This window comes from Trachemys scripta, chromosome 2 (assembly GCF_013100865.1).
Source record: "Trachemys scripta elegans isolate TJP31775 chromosome 2, CAS_Tse_1.0, whole genome shotgun sequence".
In the NCBI taxonomy this organism is placed as follows: domain Eukaryota; kingdom Metazoa; phylum Chordata; order Testudines; family Emydidae; genus Trachemys; species Trachemys scripta.
In genome coordinates this window covers 248,541,284-248,566,268 of record NC_048299.1, presented here as the reverse complement: position 1 = coordinate 248,566,268, position 24,985 = coordinate 248,541,284, and the positions used below count along the sequence as shown (strand labels likewise).

The 24,985-nt window shown below is 42.5% G+C and overlaps 1 protein-coding gene and 1 long non-coding RNA gene across 22 annotated transcripts in view; one reads left to right on the top strand and one right to left on the bottom strand.

Moving 5' to 3' along the window:
* Positions 1 to 17,130: 17,130 nt before the first annotated feature.
* The window catches only part of LOC117873739, a 29,782-nt gene continuing 21,927 nt past the window's right edge, over positions 17,131 to 24,985 (top strand). For both annotated transcript variants that reach the window (XR_004644799.1, XR_004644798.1), the window contains exons 1-2: positions 17,131 to 17,246; positions 21,825 to 21,864. This is a non-coding gene — a long non-coding RNA (uncharacterized LOC117873739). The remainder of the gene's footprint in view (positions 17,247 to 21,824; positions 21,865 to 24,985) is intronic.
* RIMS2 (regulating synaptic membrane exocytosis 2) overlaps positions 17,238 to 24,985 on the bottom strand; it is a 767,247-nt gene continuing 759,499 nt past the window's right edge. For all 20 annotated transcript variants that reach the window (XM_034763436.1, XM_034763437.1, XM_034763454.1 and 17 more), the window contains 5 exons: positions 23,966 to 24,107; positions 22,414 to 22,526; positions 21,289 to 21,390; positions 20,150 to 20,289; positions 17,238 to 18,813 (listed from right to left, as the gene is read on the bottom strand). In XM_034763436.1, the coding sequence (XP_034619327.1) occupies positions 18,595 to 18,813; positions 20,150 to 20,289; positions 21,289 to 21,390; positions 22,414 to 22,526; positions 23,966 to 24,107 (716 nt within the window). In that variant the 3' untranslated portion in view covers positions 17,238 to 18,594. The remainder of the gene's footprint in view (positions 18,814 to 20,149; positions 20,290 to 21,288; positions 21,391 to 22,413; positions 22,527 to 23,965; positions 24,108 to 24,985) is intronic.

Sequence of the window (24,985 nt, the reverse complement as noted above, 5' to 3'; positions counted from 1 at the left end):
ATTTTAGTCTTGTTATGTAAACGTATAAACACACAGGAACAACTGCTTGCCCTTTAACTGCAGCCTATAGCTCTTTGTTCTTCTCAGCTGCCACTGAGCTCCACCAGCCAACACAGACAGGGTGACCTTTGATCTCTTCAGTCATTTCCTACCTCCCTACACAATAGCAGCTGCTGTACATGATAGCAAACTACTGTTCATCACCATCACAGCACAAAGAACAAGGCAGCCTAGGGAGTTTGGGGAAGGTTGGTGAAATAATTTGTTGGGTTAGACCCATTTTACATAAAATGTGGGAAAGTGAGAGCAGATTTAGGTTCCTCAAGCTCCTTCTGCATCAGTGTAGCTCACCTGCTTTTTTTTTCCGTCCTACCGATTGGTTTATAGTGGTTTCCACTTTCAAGGTTATCTCAACGTGGCTGGATATGTATTACTCATAAAAAAGGAAACAGATTCTCCTTGACATTATGAGCTTGTGCCCTGTGGGCCCAAAGCCAGCATTAGCAGTTTAGATGCACGTAGTTTCTATTTTTCTTGTTATCCATAACCTTTTGTGTTCCATACCTTGAGCACAGCCAGATTTTCTTACTATATTGTACAGTAGGGTTACCATATTTTAAAACAACAAAAAGAGAACACTCCACAGGGGCCCGGCCCCGCCCCAACTCTGCCCCTTCCCCACCCTGGCCCCGTCGCAACTCTGCCCCTTCCCCAAAGTCCTCGCCCCAACTCTGCCTCCTCCCCTGAACGCTCCGGCCCACTGCTCCTCCCCCTCCTCTGCTTCCCGCGAATCAAATGTTCGCGGGAAGCCTGAAACAGGCAGGCAGGCAGCAGGTAAGCTGGGGCTGGGGCTGCGGGGGAGGGGTGCGAGGAGGCGCGGCCCAGTCCAGCCCCCCCGGCCGAGCGGCTCCCTCTGGCTGCCGGCCCCGGCCAAGAGGCTCTGGCCCTAGCATCTCCGACCCGGCTCGGCTCGGGCCCTGGGGTGCCGGCCCTGGTTCCGGCCGAGCACGCCGGCCCCAGCCGAGTGGCTCCAGCCCGACCCGGCCCTGACGGCTCCGGCCCCGGCCCTAGCGACTCCAGCTCAGCTTGGGCCCCGGGGCACCGGCCGAGTGGCTCCGGCCCCGGCCCTGGCCGAGCGGCACCAGCCAGCAGCCGAGCACCTCCAGCCCTGGTCCCAGCGGCTCTGGCCTGGCTCGGCTCAAGCCCCGGTTCCGGCCAAGCGGCTCTGGCCTGGCCCTGGCCCCGGCCCCAGCCTGGCCGAGCAGCGCCAGCCAGCGGCCGAGCACCCCCAGCCCCAGTCCTAGCAGCTCTGCCCCGGCTCGGCTTGGGCCCTGGTTCCGGTCAAGCGGCTCTGGCCCCGGCCCTGGCCCCGGCCCCGGCCCGGGCCAAGCACCGCTGGCCGGCGGCCGAGCACCGCCGGCCCCAGCGGCTCCGGCTCCAGCCCCAGCGGCTCCAGCCCGGACCCAAGCCCCACGACCCCTCCCTATTTTCCTGGACATGTCCGGCTTTTTGGAATTTCCTCCCGGACGGGGATTTAAGGACCAAAAAGCCGGACATGTCCGGAAAAATCTGGACGTATGGTAACCCTATTGTATAGTAAAATGCTTTCAGTTAGCATGAAAGACAGTGGTTGAAACACAACTCAGTGGAAGTCTTTGCAGTGAAGCACTGTAATGGCTGAGCATGTGGACTCTCCACCAATTTTATGGAGTGTTGCACTTGACGAAAGCAATAATCAAACCTGAAACTCAATGCTGAGCTGCTCATCATGTGCCTGGGAGTGTGACTGCTGTGTATTGCCACATAGGGACAGGGAAAGGAGGCTACAAGGGTACACATGTTAGGAGAGAGGCTGCAGGCTTGCTGTGGTCTTTGTAGGTACTATTGTGAGTTAATGACCTTTAGAATAAGCATCTATTGGAGTGGGGTTTTGTTTTTTCTTTTAATCATGCTGAGATCTGCAGTGGTATGAACTAATCCTCTTGTGCAAAACTCTGTCCTCTGCAAGGACAAGCGGAGAGCTTAAGCTCCTTTTCCACAAGCAGTGCAGTGCACTCAGAACTAATTCGCAAGAAACAAAAAATAGAGATAAGTTGTAATTTTCCCTTTCTTGTGCGAGTGAAAAGGAAGAAGACCCAGCGCACCATTAAAATAAAAATTTATTGTGAGGAGTCAATAGGAAATGGGAGGCTATCTCAAAACCATGTTTTGATTTCCTGCCACTGTATAGTGCATAACCCAGACACACTTTAAGCCTGTAATAACTCTCCCTTTCTCTTAAGCTCTGTTGGGCCCCTGCAAACTCAGGCAGCACAGTTCACACACTCAATGCAAATATCCCACCATTTCAATCACTGTCAGCCTGCTGCAGGGTGAAAGCTTCTCCAGGAGGCCTACTACTCTGCTGATACTGCTCATCCAGTCTGGGAATCGCTGGTATCGCCAAGGGAAATGTTTTTATTTACCTTTCCTAAATTCTGAAATAGTCCAATAGGCTTTAGTATAGAAAATACATTGCATTCAGCAGTGGTTGTCAAGAGTGATTTAAAAGCAGAGTATAAAACTTTTATGGAAATGCTTTACACTGTGCTGCCTTAAGCCAACAGAAATGATTTAAATGCTGCTTACAGTGCACTGGGCCAAATCCCACTCGCTGCTGTGACACCGTGGGTGGCTTTGTGACCATTGTGTTTGACATCCATGTGTATGGTTTGGGGCCCACTGCTGCAATTCTTCCGTTCACAAAACTCCCCTGAAGGTGGGGGGGGGGAGCGTTTGCACGTGAAAGCTGAGCAGGCAAAGCCCTCTTTTGTGCATCACAATAATAATAAATAATTAATAATAAACAATTAATAAAATGACAAAAATCCTTGTTCATTTTTGCCCTTTCCAAATGTATACATGATTACTCTGGCCTAATAACCCTCAAAATTCAGTGTACAAAACCCAGAGCGTGAAGTCCTGTAATCAATAGGAGTTTTGCCATTGACGTCAGTGGGGCCAGGGTTTCACCCAGATATTTTCAAACTTGACTCCTCAGGTATATATGTTAAATTGATTTCAATAATACAACACAACTTCGGCGCCTGCATATGCTAGCTCTCTGTATTCATAGCTTGTATTGAAATCAAAGGGACTGTTTGAAGGATTCACCCCCTTCTTATACACAGTGTCTTTCAAACAAGCTGTAACTCAAAATAAGGGGCAGAGTTAAATAATACATTTCACCAGCTCAAAAGAAAGCTAACAGCAGAGGAAGAGCAAAAGAGAGAGGTGTTTTGAGCTGATTTTGGAAGGTGGTGGGACAGAAAATATAGGAAGAGATATGGGAACTGACATTTCAAACTAATCCACTTTATAGATAGTGTATATTTACACACACACACAGCAATTACTATTAAAAAGTCATTGTTTACCAATATCTATGCACAAAGGTGTTTGGAATACTGTGGTTATTTCCTGTACTTTTTCACTTTTCAGTATGGATTAATAGATTCAAAGGTGAGAAGGGACCACTAAAATCATCTAGTCTTACCTCAAGTATAACACAGGCCATAACCGCCCCTTCCCCTTCCTGCACCAAGCTCATGGCTTCTGTTTGAACTACAAACTCTGGTCAAGTGTAGGTAGTCTCTTGGTCTATCCAAGGCCATGATCAAATGTCTTGATGTTTTTGGTCTTTTGGCCTCGAGATGAAAACCTTGTCTTTGCTTCTGGGACCTTGAAGTGAAAAAATTCTCTAAGTTATATCTGTTCTTATGTCTTTAGATCGACAGCTCATCCTGATTTAAAGACTTCAGGCAATGGAAAATCCAACATGTCCCTAGGTAAAGTGTTCCAATGGCTAATTACCCTCACTGTTAAAAATGTGTGCCTCATTTCAAGTCTGAATTTGTCTAGCTTCAGCTTCCAGACATTGGATCTTGTGATGTCTTTTTTTCCTGCTCGGTTAAAGAGCCATCTGCTATCAGAAATTTCCTCCCCAGTGTAAGTATTTATAGACTGTGTTCATCACCTCTTAAAACTTGGGAGGGAACCTGTGGAACTATTGGTAATGTACAGGGCTTAAATTCAACCAGCCCACACCAGAGTGGAGCTCTGGTAAATATTTTCAAAGCTGTGGAAGCCTGGCTAAAGCTCCAAGCCCTGGAGTCTCCCATCCCTGTGGGGCTAAAGCCCTAAGCCTCGGTGCTCCTTTCCCTCCCCGGTCCCCTCTTTGCCCTTCCCCCTCAGGGCTAAAGCCCTGAGCCCTCATCGGGGGCAGGAATCTGGGAAATAATCTTTGAGAATTTAAGCCCTGTATGGTGTAAAAGGAAACTGCAGAAGCTGTAGGGAAATGTTGACATTTTAGTGCTGACCATTGTCTGTAAATAACGATGGTTTCTAGACTGTGCCTTCGGGCACAATCCTGAGCAGGGGATGGTGTGTAAACTGCATCACCTACTGTAACTCAGAAAGCTCTGTGCCTCAGGGACACAATGGGGCTCATCCTGCATTCCTTACTCTAGCAGAACTTTCCTGGGCATCAGTGAGTCCAGCACTGGGTTTGTACACAGGCATGGGGGAAGATGATTCTGCCAGCATCACTCAGGCTACATCTACAGTACAGGGGGGAGTTGATTTAAGATATACAAATTCAGCTACGTGAATAGCGTAGCTGAATTCGACGTATCGCAGCCGACTTACCCCGCTGTGAGGACGGCAGCAAAATCGACTTCTGCGGCTTTCTGTCGACGGCGCTTACTCCCACCTCCGCTGGTGGAGTAAGAGTGTCGATTCGGGGATCGATTGTCGCGTCCCAACGGGACGCGATAAATCGATCCCCGAGAGGTCAATTTCTATCCGCCGATTCAGGCGGGTAGTGTAGACCTAGCCTCAGAGCTTGAGCACTCCTCGAGTTGAGCATGAGGAGTAAAACCAGGCATATGTACTGTATGTTAAATAGCAATGTTATGCTTGTTACTAGCCCGCCTATATTTGTGTGTGGCTGTTTTGACAGGGTCTGCTTGCTAGTCTTTAGAAAGTAAACTAGCTCTCTTGCAGTTTTTGAGGCAGCTGGGTGTGGGGGAAGTGGTAGTATTTTAGGCCATGGCTGTACCGATGCAGCTGCGCCACTGTAAGATCGCTTGTGTAGCTGCTCATAATAAAACCACCTCAATAAGCAGCAGTACTATGTGGGCAGGAGAAGCTCACCCACTGACATAGCACTGTGCACACTACCACTTATGCCAGCGAAACTTATGTCACTCAGGGGGTGCTTTTTTTGGTTATGTTTGATGTAAGACATGGCTTAGTCTCAAGCCTTATTTGCCAGGCCAGTCTGGAATCTTTAGATACAAGTTAAGGTTCAAGGCCAATAGCAGACCACTATGGATATCTTTTAAATATATGTAAATCTGTGAGCACAGGAGCAGAGCCTCCAACCTCTATTTAGAAATAAGCCCTGCCTCTATTATGACATTTGCACTTTTAGACCAGAGGTGCTTGACTTCTCCACCCCCCATAACCATCCTTCCTACAGGGGTCCCCAAGTCCTCTTCCCTCTGTCCTATGGCTGCTTAAAAACATTTTTGTTTGACAGCTGATGCCATGAAGGAGCCCTAGTTGTCATCTGGTGGATGTTTCACTGGTTGTGGACAAGAGGAGATCAAAATCCTGACGCCTGCCAAAACTGTTTTTTTTTTTTAAACCAAGTGAGGATCAGAGAAAAGGTGATTCCAATTGTGTTTTAGTTGTAGGAGGCATTTTTGAGGATGCAAAAGCCTGCTGTATTTGTTAGAGTTGATCTATTACCAAAATATTAAAAATGCACATGCACAGGACACAACCTTTAAGGAAATGCATGTAGGAGTCATCCTAATTAACAGAGATTAATAGGGCAGGAACCCTCTGCTCCTTTTACAAACAATCCCTATTACAGTACTTCCCATTCCTCAAATTTCTTTGAATGCTGACCTGAATCTGTTATGTACATGCTTGTTCACCAAGGAATGGCATTTGAAGTCCTAAATGAAAGCTGGGGTCATACTGGTCATTAGTATTGTTGTGAAATGTATGTGGAGATACTATGTAAGGAGTTATGTGTATATACACTGAGAATATGTTCCTAGATTCTGTTTCCAGGCATGAATCAAAAGCAGAGGTGAAGAAACAGATTTTCTGTCAGACAAGAGCAGTTTAGTCACTTCTCTCTTTCTCGCTGTCTGATGTAAATACAGCATTGTAAGCTAACACAATGGATGCACATTTAAAAATGAGATTATTGAAGAGATGTGAAGTCAACAGGGAAGAAGCAGACAGGAAAAAGAAGCTGGGGGTGGTTTATGCTGTCTCTGAGTACAGAAAATGAATTTTGCAGATATAAGTAGAAGGCAAAGAAGACACCTAATCCTGCACCTAGGAAGTAAATGGGCAGTATGTTTACTTTCATGAAAATGGGATATCAGCTAACCTTGGTTGAAAAGCCGTAGAAGACATTGGGTGAGATAAACTACTTTAGACAGGAGATTAGCCTGTTAATTAAGTTTAGGTGCTAGAAAGTGTGTTATGATTTTGTTTTATGTTTAAGCTTTTTGGAGGCTAACAGGCTCCAGGTGGCAGGGAGCTGATATCAGTTAAGCTCAAGCAAGACTCCCTTGTGTTGGAGGTGGGGGGGAGAATAAGATGATTCACGGACCTGAGTACCCTGAGAATGTCACAGGAGCTCTTTGGGATGGGGAGGGGATGGGATGGGATGGGATGGTGTGGTGGGGTGGTCAATGTATAAACTACAGAAGAGTCACAGTCAACTGCACTGACACACCAGTATTAGTATGAAGTTTTGTTAATCAGACACAGAGTAGTGTTGCAGTATCTTGTGGCAGGCAGCTCACTACTTCTGCCAGCCTGGGGATCACCACTGGACAAAATAATGTGAGGGACATTGTTGTCTACACAGTTTTTTTTTTTAATATCATAAACAAAACTCCGTCCTTAATTATGCCACTCTGTGAACGATCAACCTGAATAGTAACTATCACCTCACTGCTGGGGATGGAATGTGAGGGTTAGACAAGGACAGCACATTTTTTTTAAAAAAGGTTCAAAATAGTAGGTCAACCATGCACATTATAGGCCCAAGAATCACGGGACCCCGACTTACCAGTTCTTTTGATCATCAAAGCTGGGTGGCCAAAGTTAGACACTCAAATAAATGGCCCATTTGATAGATGCTTGTTGGAACTGTTATTAATATTGGCAATTATTAATATGGGAAACCACCAGACACCAATTTAAACATACATTTCTTTATTAAACCCAAAGGCCAAATGACTAGTTTATTAAATTGTTCTAAACAGCCTAAAAATAAGCAGCTACTGCACCCAATACACTGACAAAGTATTCATAAGCATGTGATGAGTATACTTACGGTAAACAGTCTCATTCTGGTGTGCACCAGATAGGTTTGACAACACCTTCGAATACATAACTCATGTTTTAGTCCCTTTAACAAACAAGTGATGTTGTTGCCAATTACTGCCTTCAGCCACAAACCAATTTGAGACAGTTGACCCTTAGTTCCCGTCTTAAGCCCGCTAAGATTTACAGCTGCCTTTCTTCCCAAGGCCTTTCCTCCCCTTCATCTTGCTGACCAAGAGTTTGTCCATTGCACCTAAGGTTGCCAACTTTCTAATCGCACAAAACCTGCCCCGCTCCTGCCTTGAAGCCCTGCCCCTGCCGTGCCCCTTCTCTGAGGCCCCACCCCCCTGTTCGCTTCCTTCCCCCATCCCTCGCTTTCCCACACCCTTACTCACTTTCACCAGGCTGGGGCAGGGGATTGGGGTGTGGGAGGGTCGTGAGGGCTCCGGCTGGGGTGTGGGCTCAGGGATGAGGGGTTTGGGGTGTGTGTGTGGGGGTATGAGCTCTGGGCTGGGATAGGGGTGGGCTCTGGATGTGGCCATAAATGAGGGGTTCAGGGAGTGGGCAGGGTTCCAGGCTGGGGAAGAGGGTTGGGGTGCAGGGGGAGGGGCAGTTAAGGGCTCCGGCTGGGGGTTTGGGCTCTCGGGTGGGGCCAGGGATTATAGGTTTGGAGTGCAGGAGGGGGCTGCAGGCTGAGGCCGAGGGGGCCCCTCTTGCACCCAAACGCCCTCCCAGAAAGAAACTAATATAACAGCTGCTCTAAGATAAGAAGTAGGCTGTTTTGAATTAACTTAACTATATTCTACATGTTTTAAGACTGAAATGTAACCACAGAAAGGCCTTATGTTAATTAAAAGGAAAGTTTAGTATAGCGTTAATAGCCTCGATGCTATAACTGTGATAATTTTGTTTTAAATTAGGAAAAAGACTTGTATACAGAGGCTCCACACAATCTAATAGCCCTGGGCCCTACAGGAGAGTTAATCCGGCCCTGACCAACTCCTCCTGTGTTTTGTGTGCAGCTTGATCCAGTAGGTGGCCTCTGAGACTGCCTACTAGATTGGGCCCTGCAGGCGTGATAGGTCGGGGGTGGGGTGGGGGCGGCACTAGTTTGAGGATCCCATCAGAGTCTAGGCAACAAGCTTCTTGGCACGGTCAGGACTTAGGCAGCTTTGCGCATGACCACTAGCAGAAATGTAGGCACCTGTGGGACTTTAGGAGCAAAAACTGAGCTGCTTACAGGGTTAGGCAGCAGCTGAATGTGTGTGGGGGGGTGAGAATTTAAATTTTTGATTTGGGCACCTACAGTGGGCGTTAGACACTTAAAACCCTTTGTGACTAGCCCACAGCGTGGGCAGAACATGATCACAACTGCTCATTCCAGTGTTGCTACTTTCTGCACATGATGCAAACAATTAAGAAGTCCGCTTAAAGTCTTTCTTCTCTTTGCTCTTTATTCTCCCACACCCTCAGGTACAGAGGGGGGTCCATCAGTTCCCACCATTTATTTTGGTCTTATGCAGGTCTATTCATGCTTTGGTGTGTCATGTTGATGGATTTAGCTGCTTGCTCTATGGTGCTACATAGTGTTTCGTAGGTCACCTTTTTTTTGGTGTCCATGATACTACTTAACATGGAAGTTGTGTTGGTGGCATCCTCAAAGCATGTCCTAAATAGGTCCATTGTCGCTTTCTTACTATTTTTGATGCTATAAGTTGGTGGGCCGTACATAGAATCTCTGATGTTGTCAAACTCTTTCCAATGGACTGTGAAAATCTTCTACAGGAATTTACCTTGGAAAGAGTTGGTCTTCTTATCACTTGCTGCTTTGGATTTCCCTGACTCTGCTCCATAGGACAGACATGATACCAGTGTTGCATTTTTGTAGCAGTGCTGATTATGCTTTTCTCAAGTTTATGAACATTGTTCGCTACTTTTGATATTCGTTCCTTGACACCTAGCATGGAGTCACCGTCACTGCACTGCTCATTCCCCAGCTAAGTAAAATGACTTACATCGTCTAGTGTTTCTTAGTCTACTTTGATGGTTGCTTTTGAAACACGGATAATATTTTGTCTTTCCTTTGTTATTGAACAAGGGTCTTTTCTTTCATTAGGCAATGTGCTGAACTCAGCTTTGGTCTACATATGAGCCTGGTGGTTTTTAAAACTTGCTTGTTCCTCTCTAAGTGGGCGCTATAGTTGTTTCTTATGTTCCAGGATAAACTTACACATGATTGTCCCAGATGCTGAGGGTAATGTGATTCCCCTCCAGTTATTGCAGTTGGTAAGATCAGCCTTCTTCAGCAATTTTACTATAAGGCCTTTCTTCCATTGGATTGGGTTCTATTCTTCATTACATATTCTATTAAAAAACACAAGGAAAGTCTAGAGGGCTATTGTGTCACTTGCTTTAAGACTCTCTCCAGCAATATTCTCCACTCTAGCCAGTTCCCCATTTTTGAGGTTACTAATGGCTTTGACAACCTCTTCGATTGTAATATCTCCTAATTCAATGTCAAGCTCTAGTGGTAAGTCTTCTTTATGTAATTTGCTTAGGCTTGGTCTATTTAAAACAGCCTGAAACTTTTCTGTCCACCTTTTTAGTTTGCCTTTGTTCTAGCAAGAATAAATTACAGTGATCAAGCCTTGAGGTCATGGGGGCTCACAATGTGATTGTAAAGGCAATATGAAATAAGAGCACAGCCTGCACAAACTGTACAGCAGAGAAAATAATTTCCAACATATAGCTGGCCATACAAAGAGCCTGCTTGAAAATAACACCAGGATTCTTAATCTATCTGCTTCCAAACATGCACCCTTGGGGTATGTTTGCTCTGTAAAAAACAAACAAAAAAGCCCCATCAGCAGCAAGGCTTAACCTACACATTCAGTGTATGTCTACACTTACCAGGGATCGACACTGCTGCAATTGATGCAGTGGGGGTCAATTTAGCGAGTCTAGTGAAGACCTGCTAAATCAACCGCAGAGCATTCTCCTGTCAACTCCGGTACTCCACTGGAACAAGAGGAGTAAGGTAAGTCAATGGGAGAGCGTCTCCTGTCGACGCAGCGTGGTGCAGACACCGCAATAAGTCTACCTAAGCTATGTTGACTCCAGCTACATTAATCACGTAGCTGGAATAGTGTAACTTAGGCTGACTTACCCCAGTAGTGTAGACAAGGCTTCAGGTTCATGCCATGGCACTAAAAATAGCAGTATAAAACAGCTCAGGCTGAAGATTGGGCTCTGAGCTCCACCCCACCTCTCCGGGTTTCAGAGCCCAAGTTCCAGCCTGAGTGGGTCTGTTTTTGCTGTTATTTTGCAAGCTCTGCGAGCCCAAGTCAGTTGACCTGGGCTTTGAGACTTGCTGTGGCAGTTTTTTTTGCAGTGTAGACGTACCCTTAGTGGCCTGGGCCATGCAAGAGCAAGCACTCTCTCATGGCAACTACCCTTACTCACCAGCAAGACTCCTTTCTTCCTCGTGACAGGAATCTTGCAGCTAAATTCCTAATTATCTGGAAACAAAATAAGGGATGAATAAGAGTGTCTCTGTGGTCAACCTGATGATTTTGCATTTTCCCACCACAGTTTAATCTGCCTGTTAGAATATAAACTCTTCAGGGTGGGGCAAGGGCTGTGTTTGTACAGTATGTCGCCCATTTGGGTGTGACCTTAGTATAAATAATACTACTACTGATAATTGCCCAACAAAAATTGCAGGCAGACAGCAATTATCAGTAATAATATTATTTATACTAAGGTGACACTGCCCATGTTCATCTGGGGAACCGGATGGCAGTGCCTTTTAAATCATTATCTGGTATTAGACAGAGTTGTGTTTTGGCCCCTGAGCTCTTTTATCAGGCAATGGATTTCATAATGCAGCATTCCATCATGTCTCTAGGCATTGAGACTGGTGATCTCTCATGCACAGACCTTGACTATGCTGATGATGTTGTTCTTTTAGTACGGAGCCCCCGACAGGTATCTTGAGGCACTCCAGCATATGGAGAAGGAGTCAGCTAAGATTGGTCTCCATGTTTCATGGTCAAAGACAAAAATGGAAAATCTAGGACCAGGCCCACCTGCGACTCCAATCTCTTTTAACAATGAAACCGCCAAATCAGTTTACAGCTTTTGCTATCTGGGTTCTCTACTTAGTAGCTCCTCCAATTCTCACACGGAGGATCTCCATCAGATTGGCATCGCAGCATCTGCCACGGGCCATTTACAATGGATATGGAATCAACATCATCTTAGTATGACAACCAAGTTCAGGATTTATTCAAGCTGTGTCCTTCCCATACTTTTGTACGGCTACAAAACAGGGACACTATGCTGCGCAGACTGGACAAAGCTGGAAGGCTTTCCACACAAAATGGCAATGTCATCTATTGGGCATAAAGTGGAATGACTTCATCTGTAATGCAGATGTTTATGGTCATTCGGGTTTGCAGACTACTGGGGCCATTGTCCACTTTGGTGGTGGTGCCTTACACTTTTCAGACATGTCGCAAGGATGCCACAAGATGTTCCAGCAAACGCTATTATCCGGGTGGCTTGTAACATCCAGGATAAAATTCCACCAACTGAGGGGTGGAGGCGACCCAGAGGCAGACCTCCCCCCTCCCCCCATTACATGGGTTCGTCAAGTTTGTTCCAGTGTTGGACTCTCAGGCCGGCAAACCTTTGCTGTTGCTCAGGAATGCAACAAATGGTGAACGATCGCTACAGCCAACTGGCTGGCTAAGTGTTGAAGAAGAAGAAGAAGCATGTGAATGAATCATTTCTTCCAGGCCATGCAAGTGCCTGTGCATTTGCCAAAAGACGTTTAGATGAATCTGCTTCTGCCATCCCCAAGTTTAACCCTCCTTGGCAAGTCATCCTAATGGGTAACACTGAACCTAGTATCACTAGCTCCTTCATCTACCCATTTCATCCTCAGCACATCACCAGTAGCAGTGCTAAGGAAATTTTAAGTCAAACACTATAACCCAACTTTAGTTGCAGATGCTGTTATTAAGGACAGGCACTTCTGACTGTCCCTCCTTAGTCCTCTATTACAGTTACAGGGCTTTTTACAGTGCTGCAGGTGCCCTCCCTAAAGTCCAATGGTTTACTAAGTCTTTGTAACTTAGTAAAATGCCAAATACATATAAGGACACAACTGACTTGCACAGAGCTTTCATCGGCAAACTCTACATGGGTAAATTAATGGAGCTGAGTGAAGGTACATTTACTTTATCATGCTTTACTTTCCTTTTCTGTGTGTGGCTGGACTCAGGGAGAGGGGCAGTGGTTCAGTGATTCCCAATGGTAGCATTGCCACCGGCCCTTATCTCCTCAGTCAATCGGTTACTAGTTGGTTGTTGCCAAAGTTAATAATGATGCAGGCAGTTCGGATAGGCCTTCTTCAGCTGAAGGATGTTTAAACTATGTAGGCAATTGCTGACAGGATCATGGCTCCTTTACTCTATTAATAGTTACTAAATGCGGGATATCTCTTGCATGGCAAAATATATGCACCTTCTTCCTTCCTTAGCCATCTCCCCCTAAAGAAGGCCTGTTTATAAATCCTCACTAAGGAAATGCCATGGAAGATGGTCACAATTGGATGAGCACGCTGAGATTTTTGTGTGTGCTTGGTATCCAGTTATGTGGTTAACTGAATTTGCAGAAATTCCCAAGGAAGCTAGGAAATCTAAAGCTTTCCTTACTTTTATGCCAATTTAAACTTCATTCTCTTTCACTGTTACATGATTTATCTTCTGTAAAATGCATTTTAACTTAATTTTAAAGTATACAATTGTGAACAACTCTGTGACTGATTTGGTGACGATGGTAGGGCTCCATTGGTCCATAGGGGGATGTACTATTCTTTAGCATTTTCATGCTAGTTAATTGTCCTGATTGTTATAAGAATGCATTTAACGCATGCTTCTCTGATTTAATTTTTAAATTCTTTGAAAACCTGTAGTACACATACTTGTAATAGAATAACTAATGTGACATAGCATTTACATTGCACTGTCCATCTGCAAAGTGCTTTGCACACAACCTAACTATGCAGCGCACATGGCAGGTGGCCCAGTATTTGTAAGAGAGCGTCACATGCCAACCCCATTAGCTAGATTATTAGGATTAGGATGGTGATATATGGTTTTGTTTTGTTTGAAATTAATGGTAAGATGGAGGAGGGGAAGGGGAAGGGGAAGGGGAAAGGCCACTGAGGAAAAGAGCAAGCCAATAGACACCCCCCAAAAAATCAAATCCTGTGACCATGCAGCATGTAGACAAGTGGCTCCATATTGTTGCCTCTTTTGGTCTGAGTGGTTAGACGATATTCAGGGCCTTGCAATTGTTTCTGTTAGGTGGAGAAATTGAAGCCAGTCAAGTGGTTCTATGGTGCAGTCCTGCTTATTTAAAAAGAATGCATATAAGTTCCTGTTTCCCCGAAAACGTAGGCACAAACAACAGGAGGCAGTTTATTCGCTCACAAATCCAAGCCTGACTTTCCCACCAGCACTCTGCCCAAAAGCACTCTCTCCTGGCTTCCTCTCCAGGCCACGTTCACCAGTGTTTCTCTTGCTTTTTCCTAGCATTCTGCTTCTGATACAGACACACACAGCTGCGAGCCAAGGACTGCCGTAACCCCCTGCATTGCAATCAGTCCCCAGGGAAACCCCTCTTATGCACGAGTTAGTCCTTGCTCAGGCCTTCCATGTAGCCTCTGATTTGGGCGTCTATTATTTCAGCCTTCTTACTTAATAAAGGAGCTTAATTGCTTTTTTTCCCTTTAGCCAGAATGAAGGGTGGCAAGCACACGCATCAGCTTCAGCAAGGTCTGTGATTGCCCATAAATCACACACACTTGCTGGCAGCTTCCAGCACCCTCCGGGATAACAACATATATTCTGAATGTAATGCTCACACTTCAAGAGATGTAGCCTGGAAACTAATGTGTAAATTCATAAAGCTTTCATTGGTAATTATACCTACATAGTGTAGTGCCCAGTAAAGTGCAACATCATTCAGTTCCTACTAAACAATCTTCAGGCATTCATGACCTGAAAGCTGGATAGATGCTTTACTGCTATGTTGAGTCTAAAATGACTCCCTTTAGTCATTCATTAGTGAAAAGTAGCAGATTTTGGCCAAAGCCTGAACAAACAGACTTTGTACTGTGGTTCTGTAAAGGGATCCAGGAAGAGACTTCCCCTCCCCAGCCAGACCACACTCAGCGCTGCTCCAGTGTTGCTTCTGCAGGCTCAGGACTGCAGTACTGTCCAGCTCAACTCTATGCTTCCCCTTTTCAGAGGATTTTGGCCAATAGCTCTAAATAGCTAAGGAAGCACTGGCAACACTCTCCTCCCATTTCTCAAACTGCTGCACACTGCCACTCAGGGTTGGGCTAATTGCAAGTTAGAGTGCATTAAAGCAGCTCCAGGCGCCCTAACTCCTGACCCGTCCACACTGGCAAGGCACTTAGAGTGCCTGGACTCTGCAGCTGGAGCGCTTCTGGTAACACCTCCACGAGAAACATAGCGCTTGCTGCGCCTCGGCTGAAACGCCCCAGCGTCAGTGTGAACGAGGTGTTGCATTACTGCGCTTTGATTGGCCTCCAGAAATGTCCCATAATCCCCTTAAGTGACGTGGCCACTCTTGTCATTGTTTTGAACTCGGCTGTAGGAATGCGGATATCCCCTTTCAAAGCTCCGTTTCTGACAGCCGGCATGCTTATCTGCTCCGGGACAAAGCAACCATTAGTGTGGAATGTTGCTGCTGTGAGTGTATATGAGAGAGAGGTGGGGGCGGGAGAGGGGTCTGCTGCTGTCTAAACTTACAAGACAGCATGCTGACATGCTCTCAGCCTCCCAAAACCCACTCTCTCTCCCTCCACATACACACAAAACACTCCCTGTCACACTCCACCCCACCCCACCCCATTTGAAAAGCACATTGCAGCCACTTGCATGCTGGGATAGCTATCACAATGCACTGCTCTCTTTGGCATTGCAAGAGCTGCTAATGTGGCCACGCCAGTGCGCTTGAATCTGACAGTGTGGACACACGGTTTTCCCTACTGCACTCTCCGAGGGCTGATTTAACTCACAGCGCTCTACATCTGCAAGTGTAGCCATGCCCTCAGAGCCTGTGATGTGGCACAGAGGATGTGTGGGGGCTGTGTTGCCTCATGCCATACTGCAAAACAGGGCTGGTTTTCTCCTGCATTTAGGAGTGGAGCAGAATGTTGTCCTTAGAAGTTTAATTTTTGACAGTGTAATATTACAGTACAATGACTGAAGAAAACCTCTATTTCTGGCAATAAGAGCGCTGCCATATTGCTGCAGTATTAAGAATAGTATTTCATTTACATCATTGTTGTTCTGAAAATAAAAGCTATATTATTCTTTTGTTTTCCTGTGTGATGCTGTATGAAGATCACAACTTCTTTTAAAGAACGGTGCAAGTCATTCCACTTAGGAAAGAAACAAAGCATCACGTACCAATTCTGTAAAGAAAATGTTTTATTTAAAGTGTTAAATACCATCACCAGAATGAATTTGATTTACATTAGTTGGTGTTCATTACAGGCCTAATCTGCCCTTTTTTTCCCAACTATAATTCCCTTTAACTTTTAAAACGTACTATGTACAAGACAGCAGTGATCACTGGAATAGTGCTATTTACATGACTAAATCATAAGTAGAGTTGCAGATGTGTGAAAATTTAAAAAAAATTACATTAAATTTTAAAATAAATACTGCATAATGCAAGTATGTACAATCCTTCCATATGGTCATGTCCTCCTTTTCAAAATTAGAAATAATTTATAGAGGAATATGCATAAAAGAATGTGTGACTGCATCTGATAGTATTAGGAAAACAGTTTTGTACTTTTTTTTAATTCTGGGGGATATTGTAGACTGTATGTCTTTAGCATTTATTTGTTGCTGATACACAGGTGTCTAAATTATTTCAATATTTCTGTTCATTAACTTAACATTCCTCCATCATATAATCTCAGAATGACAAGACATAGTCTTGATGTGTATCATATTGCATCACATAAAGGAAAAGGCATATAAAGTGATACTGTTACTTTTATGAAACATGGACAGTTTTCTGATGGGCACCATTAATAGCTTTTCAAAGAAAATCAGAATAATTCTGTGTGCATGGCCTTAATTTAAAGTTAAATGCAATGTGTATTTCTAAAATTATTGCAAGTTTTCACCATTAAACAATAATTATGTATTAAAGGCATATAAAGACCCAGAAAAAGAGAGAAAGTTTATCATTAAATATTAGCCAGTTACCTTCCCTTTAAATATGAGAAATGAATGAGCAATCTAGACTTGCAGCACCACCCAATGGTAGTAAATGCCTACTACATGGAGACAGGTATTTTATAATCTGTTGACTTTGCATTAGGCTTGTGGTGATGGTGTCAAATAACTGTTCTACTTTCTTTAAGGCAATTACAAATCAAAGTGACATTTTTATGGCAGACCGATGTTCACTAATTACATTGTTGCCATCACAAATATAGAACATGAAAAACTGAACTTTACAGCAGAAGAATTATGAAGAATTAATAACCTTTGTTGGTTATCATGACTCCAAATATGTAGCAATTTGTTTGGCTCAGTGCAAATGAAACCGCTGAAATTTAGTTCCTAAAAATCAAACATTTGGTTCATTTTTTTTTCTCTCTCCAAAACCTTCAAGAAATTATAGTTCAACCCTTGAATGAATGATGCTGGTGCTGAAAACAAATTTATTGAAGACATCTTACAATGGCCACATGATTCCAGTATTTTGCTGCAGAATTTAATTTGAAGGTGAGAAAAAAATGAAAATAAGTTACCATGCACTGTACAATTAATTGCAAAAAGTTCAAATATCTTCTTTATCAAATACATGCTGAATTACTTTAACGAACTCCCAAGCCATGTTGCAAAATCCTTTTCAACATGCTTGAAAAAAGTAAGCTCTTAAACAATATTTTTGTCCAAGAATTCAGAAATGCAAAACAATCTGCAACCCTGAACCAAATATGGGGCATAAGAAAGTAATAAGTCAAAAGGTAGCAGTTTTAGGATATAATGGATCATCCTGGAAAATAAGAGGGGGAAAAAGAGTCAAAGGAAGATTCAGAAGAGAGAGAAAGGAGGAAGAAGTGTACAATTTGCACATAATGTTGAACTTTACAAGGCTTGTACCTTTTACATTTAAATAAATTTAATATATTACACTTATTTCTTGTCACATAAACAGAATTTTAAATATTAGCTAGAAATTATCATCTTTTATTTTTAATATATGTCTGCAAAAACACAGATCATGATTGGTTTAAAGAATGATAAACATGGTGTCGTTGTATCACCCTGTTGCATTCTCTCCCCTTTAAAACCATGCACTAGTGAAATTTACTTTTAAAAATAATATAAATTGTTGAAAATGGCTGATTTATTCTTTTTTTGCAAGTTGCAGCCCCAAGAAAATAATTTAAGTGTTCAGCTAAATTTGTGTCCATGCAAAAAAGTTTCTTTAATTTCATACAGTACAGTATATCCAAAGAATTTTATTTTTCAGAGAGTCCATCATATCTGGGGTTTCACTGTAGCGATGGCTGGAGTTATGAAGCCTGCCACTATAACTTTTAAAACATTCTAGTACGAAGAGTTTTCTCTGGTCTTTGTTCCATATGACAGCTGACTTTTCTTTTTCGATGGTCTTACATTCTTCTGTTGTTCTTCTGACATCTACTATTCCACTCACTTGTAACATGGCTTCATGGGGGAGGGGTGTAGCTCCATTTCTGTGGCATAACCAGGCTTGGGGGGGGGGGGCAGTTAAAAGGGAGCAACAAAATAGATATGCCATTGAAAAGGACTTTTGTTGCATGAAACACATTGATTCTTTTAGTTTAATCCATGGCTTCAGATTGGACCAAAATTTAAGTGTCACTGAACTCCAAACCTGTTAGTTCTTTACAGCTCCACTCTTTCACCTGAGGGCCTTCCTTAGTGCACAATGTGTGCAACTTCCTCTGAGAACACAGGATCGCTTGGTAGCCCTAGAAACAGGCTCAGAAGACACAACATTAAGCATGCAGTGTTACCAGGGTTTGCGACCTGTAATTTTTTTTTTGTAACGCTGGTTGCTATGACAACAGTTTCACAGCTGCTATGAGCGAGCATAAGAAGGTCCTGTTGAACTTTCAAGAGATGACTGGGAAGCTCTTCTAGTCAGAGGAGCCAAAGTTGGATCTACTAAGGAGGAAGGGGGGAAAAGTTTGAACCATCCAATCACCATATTTGACAAGTCCAGTTCATCTAAAAGTATCTGTGCCACTCCCATAAAAGATTTGTGATCCATACGTCCATAGTCTCCCCAAACAATTATCTGTTGGTAAAGGAAACAAAACACAGAGATGTTTCAGCAACAAATATGAAAGCTGTGATCTGATGCAATCAATTCTTCAGATGTAACCAGTTACCTATTCACAAACAACAACCCTAAAGAAAGATGGTCTGTTGGACTTTTGGCATGGACTAGCCCTGGTTCTGCTATAGTGGTGCAGCCATAGAAGTCCTCTGGGCTGTAAACTTATGTAATCATGTTAAATAAGAACTAAAAGATTGAGACCCAGTGTGAAATGGAGACCGTTTATCATCCAAATACATCCAAAATATGCTTGTACTAATGCCACACACACAGTTTAATGGGTGGCTGAATCCACAAAGTGCTGGAGAGCTTTGGAATGGAAGGGGGAATATACCGAGAGCTAGACCCCTCCTCTCCCTGAGCACTCCACCACCTACTGCCCAGCCAGAGGGAGATGGGAGTAGACTGGCTCCTTGCTCCCTACAATCATTAATCTCAACAAGGGTCCAGGGTTTCTTGAGCCTCTTGCTCCATTTTAGCTGAGCCCACCTGCCCTCCCAGTAGTTATATAATATAGGAACTGTGTTTCTAGGATGCCATGGAACTGTTTCAGAGGTCAGGAAGGATTTTTTCCCGTCTGTGTCAAACTGGCTGAGGCTTATTAGGTTTTTTCACTTTCCTCGTAGCATCATGGAGACACAGGTTACACAGGAACAGGAGTTAGAAATTTGCATGAACGTTTAGTTCATCACAACTTGCAACCACTGTACAGTGCAGATAAAAGGCCAAAAGGGCCAATGACCAGAAATCAGAGAACGAGGATTTTGTTGGTGGATCTCAGACCTACGGGAAAAGGGGAGACCGGAAGACTTTACAGACCAAGGTCCCTTTTTGGTACCTTCTGTCCCCTTTACAAGAGGGGAGGGTGAGATGATTCAGCAAAGTGAGCTGAATCATAGGGGTAAGCAGTGGAAAGTCTACCCTGTGTTAAGGAATATCTGATAGGAGCCCTGTAAACCCCACACTGGACCCAGTTAAAGGCCTAGTACAGGGAAATGGGGCAGATAACACCCCACCTGGGTATTAAAGTTTAATAAAGTTGTGGCCTTACAATTAAATCCATCCCTATGCCTGTTCTCATTTGCCTGTGTGTCCTGATCAATGTTCATGCAGCACCTCTTACTGGCTAATCATCAATAGAGCAAAAGTCATTGCTATGGTAGCCATCTGCTCAGCAAGGCTTTGAAATAACAGGACTTGTAGAACGAGGCGTGGAAGGAAGTCTTGGGCTCATTCAGTGAGAATTGTACAAATGAAACATTTTCAGATAGACAAGAATATTGATGTAAATTACCTGTAAAACTTTTCCTTGGGGACTGTCTTCAAATGACAAAAGTTGCTGATAAAGAGGTTCAAGCGTTTTTCTTGCTACCTTTGTTTTCTTTTTGGCTATGCAGGCTCCATTTTCTAATAGATACACCTTTACATATGGTGCTTAGAGGGGAAGAAATGAAGAAGAGTAAGTGAAAGGCTAATCCAGATTTTGCAAACTAGCTGCAATGTTCTATCGCCATTCGCTGAGTCCTGTCATTTAGTAGATAAATACCTTAATTAAACAAGTGCTTGAATACAGTATTCAGTAACTATGAACCTTTATCCTTATGTAACATATTCATGTCTATCAGAATTCAAACCTTCTCTATATGTCTCTCTCTTTTGGTACTGTCTACTTTATGAATCAATTCAGTTTTTTAACTGAAAAAAAATCAAACATTTCTTCAATGAACAGTATGTGCCACAAAACTGATCCAAAGCCCATTAAGTAAGTAAAGGACACAGACTTCAATGGGCTTTGGATCAAGCCTCAAGTAGTTTATGCTTTCAAATAATCTGCAAGACAAAAAGCTGTGGAGAGAAAGATTCTAAACTGATTTCTATTTTGACAGAAGAAAACATGCTAAACATGTCACTGTATTGTCCCCTTATTCCTCACTGTATACTAACATAGTAGGACAATATATTGTAAAAAGAAAAGAAAAGAAACATCAGGTATCTGTCTGCTTTCTAAGTTATGTATCTATTCCAAGCATTTTGTTAACTTCCTCCTCTCCCTTAAATTTACTTAAGTCACATCTTCAACACATGCTTCCTTTCCCTTCCCTACAGCCAAGGAGGCATTTGCTGTTATTAAAATAGCTGTAGTCTTTTAATGGGAGCCCAGAGCACAGCATCACCAAAGACATTTGCTGTTAACATTTTCTCCTGATGTTGGGGTTGAAATGAAATCTTTATACGTACATGTATGTTTTCATATCAGGTCAGTACATTTTTACTTTGCAATGTACAACAAATGCTATAACCCACTGCTATTAGCTATTTGTTAATAGATTTCACTCAACTTGAACAGTGAAGCCTCAGAAATTTTTCTGTAGACAGAACTTAGTGTGTTAGCAAGGTATTCCTATTCACATAAATAGGTTCTTCTTTTCTTACCTGGCAGTGTCTTTGAACCTGGTTTTACAACAAGGCCACGGGCTCGTATTATTTCTACCTCCAACTGTCCTTTTTTGTCCATCATTCCAACCTGGATATCACCTGTGAGAGGAAAATTTTGAGACATTGCAATTCAAGAACATCCAATCATATATAAACTAGTGACATGTTATGGAATTAATGTATGACATCATCTTTCTTTCACATAACACCAACAAAGTCAATAAGGAATTAACTATAATAGATACTTTTTAAAGATTTTTTCCCACTGCTATTTGAGGTCCTGTACAGTACAAAACCCACTACAGATAATATTCTCATCTTGGTTTCTCTCCCCTAATCTAAATTAAATTTCTTTTCCCCTTTACATACACTTCAGTGAGCTAAGCGTCACTAAAAGAGCCATTAAAATACATTTATAAAGCTGTTGCAAACTATTTCCATCATGCTTCTAGTTTAAAAAAATATGCATCAAAAGATGTTTGTACATTTAAAGATTATATGAACAATAACTACAAATTTTTGTATTTAAACAGCACTTTTCACTTGACAATCTCCAGCTGCTCATACCAGTGGGTAAGTAATATTATCCCCATTTTACAGATGGGAAACTTAGCTACAGAGAGATTACTCTAGTTTTGAGTGTCTGAATATTTCAATAAGCAACTTTAGTCACCTAGGTCCTGATTTCAGAGCTGTTGAGCATCAACAACAATAACCAATTTCATCTGAAGATGAGGTCGCGATAGTTAGAAGACACTTTTGAAAATTTGGCCCTTGGTGACTTGTTCAAGATCACACAACAAGTCCATGGCATGGCCAGAACTAGAACTCAGCTCTCATGATTCCTATTACGGTTTTTAATTACTAGATCACAAAGATTATGCTAGAAGAACAGGAGTACTTGTGGCACCTTAGAGACTAACAAATTTATTAGAGCATAAGCTTTCATGGGCTACAGCCCACTTCTTCGGATGCATATATTATCCGAAAGCTTATGCTCTAATAAATTTGTTAGTCTCTAAGGTGCCACAAGTACTCCTGTTCTTTTTGCGGATACAGACTAACACGGCTGCTACTCTGAAACCAAAGATTATGCTGAAACTGCAAGATATGAATTCTTACCCATAGATGGTGTTGCCAGCGTTTGGCGTCCTACTAGCTGGGCAGGGCCAAGTCCATCTAGAAAATCACTGAACTGGCTGTCAGAGGCCAACCGCACACCTGGGAAAATCAGACTAAAGGAAACAGAACAGTTTAAATTACCATTTGCAAGCTCTTTTTAACAACCTCAACCAATGGCAACTCAGGCTCCAGTACACAGTTGATTAGGATGATCTAATTCTCATGTTCTCTCCTCCATTATGACATTTCTCCATCTTGCTCCTTTTTTGTTACATCAAAGATTGTTAATTCCTGCGCTATTAATAAGGGCCTGGATTCCACAAGGTACTTAAGCACATATTTAACCTGAAGCACACGAGCAGTCGCATTGAAGTAAAGTTTTTGGCAAATATTTGTTTACATTTTTAAGTGAACTCACTTTGACTGTATTTGCTTTCTACAAATACTCAAGCAAATGAATGCCAGTAATGGCAGAAATGTTTGGTGAAATAGTGAACTTTAATTGAGCGTACAAATATTCATGGAAACAATTTTCAGAATCACATGCATGTGTATTTGCACCTGAAAACTCTTCTTATCTAATCAGGAAAGAGAAATGCACCATAAGGCTTATATAATTAAACAAAAGAACTCAAATTTCATATACTAAAATTTGCCTGTGAACAACTACAGACCAAAAATTAGTCACAGAAATTATCTAGTTAATAACGAATACTTTTGACACAATCTTTCCTGTGGATGATTTATGAACAGAAAACAGAGGAAAAAGAGGTCAAATTAATTATTCATTACAAATTATTTTCACGGCTCTAGCCACATAAAAATTATGTACTTTGATACACCAAGCTCTGTAGAGTATATTGCCGGGCAGAGTATACCACATTCGTATAAACCATACTTTGTGAGACATTTGTGTAAACTATTTGTGCAGATTTTATTTAAAGAATTATTTAACTTGGGCCCTCTTGAAAAAGCGAAGTGTAGGAAGTTAAAAACATAGGGCCAAATCTTTACTCTTGCCCATGCAAAAACACACAAAGGGTCACCTTGACGACTTTCTAACAGGTTGTGTCAGTATAGGCAGGGGTATTTGGAAAAAGAAGTAGGTTCTGATTATAGAATTTGTGGATCATGGAAGATGTGCTAGAGGTCCTCTGCCTGAAGTAGGTTTCACAGAGTAGAAAGACTCCTGATGGCAGATTCTCCACCAGGTTACAAGAGGTACGATGCACTTAGTACACACATCTGTATTCCTCCCAACCTATACACTCAGATCCTAGGCCCACTGAGAATTCTCTGCAGGTCTTAGTGATGGTCCTGCAAAGTGACACTAACAACTGCAACATAGGCAGTAGGCGATCCCTCCATATACAGATCATAGAAGAACATTTTAGACATTGTTTTTACTCGGAAAACTTCCCTCAAGCAAATTGATTTAAATGGGAGTTCTGCCCTGAGTATGGACTTTAGGATTCAGCTCCTGTTTTTTTATAGGACTAGTTTAGTGGAGAAACCTAAGACAAGAATATCATAACCAGTCAATCTTACTCACTTTCCCTCAGAACTGTAGCTGTTCATGCTGCCATCTGTAGATTCCCGGCTGGCCTGACGTGTCATCCAGTTTCTCATTTCCACAGCCAGCCCAGTCTCTGTGCTTCTTTGGACAGTGCTCCGCAGCTTCTTACCACCGGCTTCTGTAAAAACAGACCAGAACACTTAGTGGTATCTCACTATAATAAATAGATTTACTTTGAGGGCAATAATATAGACAATACACATTATAGAAGGATACCAAAGTAGGAATATACAAATATGTATTAAAAATACTGTGCACATATATTTGAGCAACAGACACTTTGACACAACAATCAGCAGACTGTGATATTGTAGATCTTTTAAAATATATTGGTTCTATGAGTTGCTGTTTTTTTATGACAGCATTGAGAGAACGAGAACACAAAAACCCTTAAAATATATTCAACTCACAAAGGTAATTAGATTTATTACATACACAATTGAGTGTAGTTAAAAATATTTTGTCCTTTGATAAATGCACTCTTCTCCAGCGATTCTGTTGAAATGTCACTATTAAATTAAAACCTACACTATTTCAGAAATGGTCTGATTCAGGTTAAAAAACATTTGGTCATCATTTGCTAAATGAAGTTATAGATATCTATTATTGAGGAAGGTGAACAACAAAATACAATCCCTATTTCAGATCTTTCCTTTTCCTTTCCTGTTATTTTTAGTTAGTTAGCTTTATCTATGTATTGCAGAAGAAATTCAGCTTGTGCTTAGTTTTATGCACAATAATATGGAAATTCTATCTCTATACCTAAATGGAGACATCAGTGCTTACATATGTTCTATTTTAATTTTAGATACTGAGACAGACAAAGAAGAAAAAATGAATAAAGTAGAATTTGGGTGTAGTGATTTGACATTAGGGATTATGATCTTTTCTCCAGGTGCCACACTTGTTGATAGCCTTGACAAAAAAGCTAAGTACTGAAGCGGCATAGAGACTAAACTTCCCTCTTTCATGACTAGAGGTGGTCATTCCAAGTCA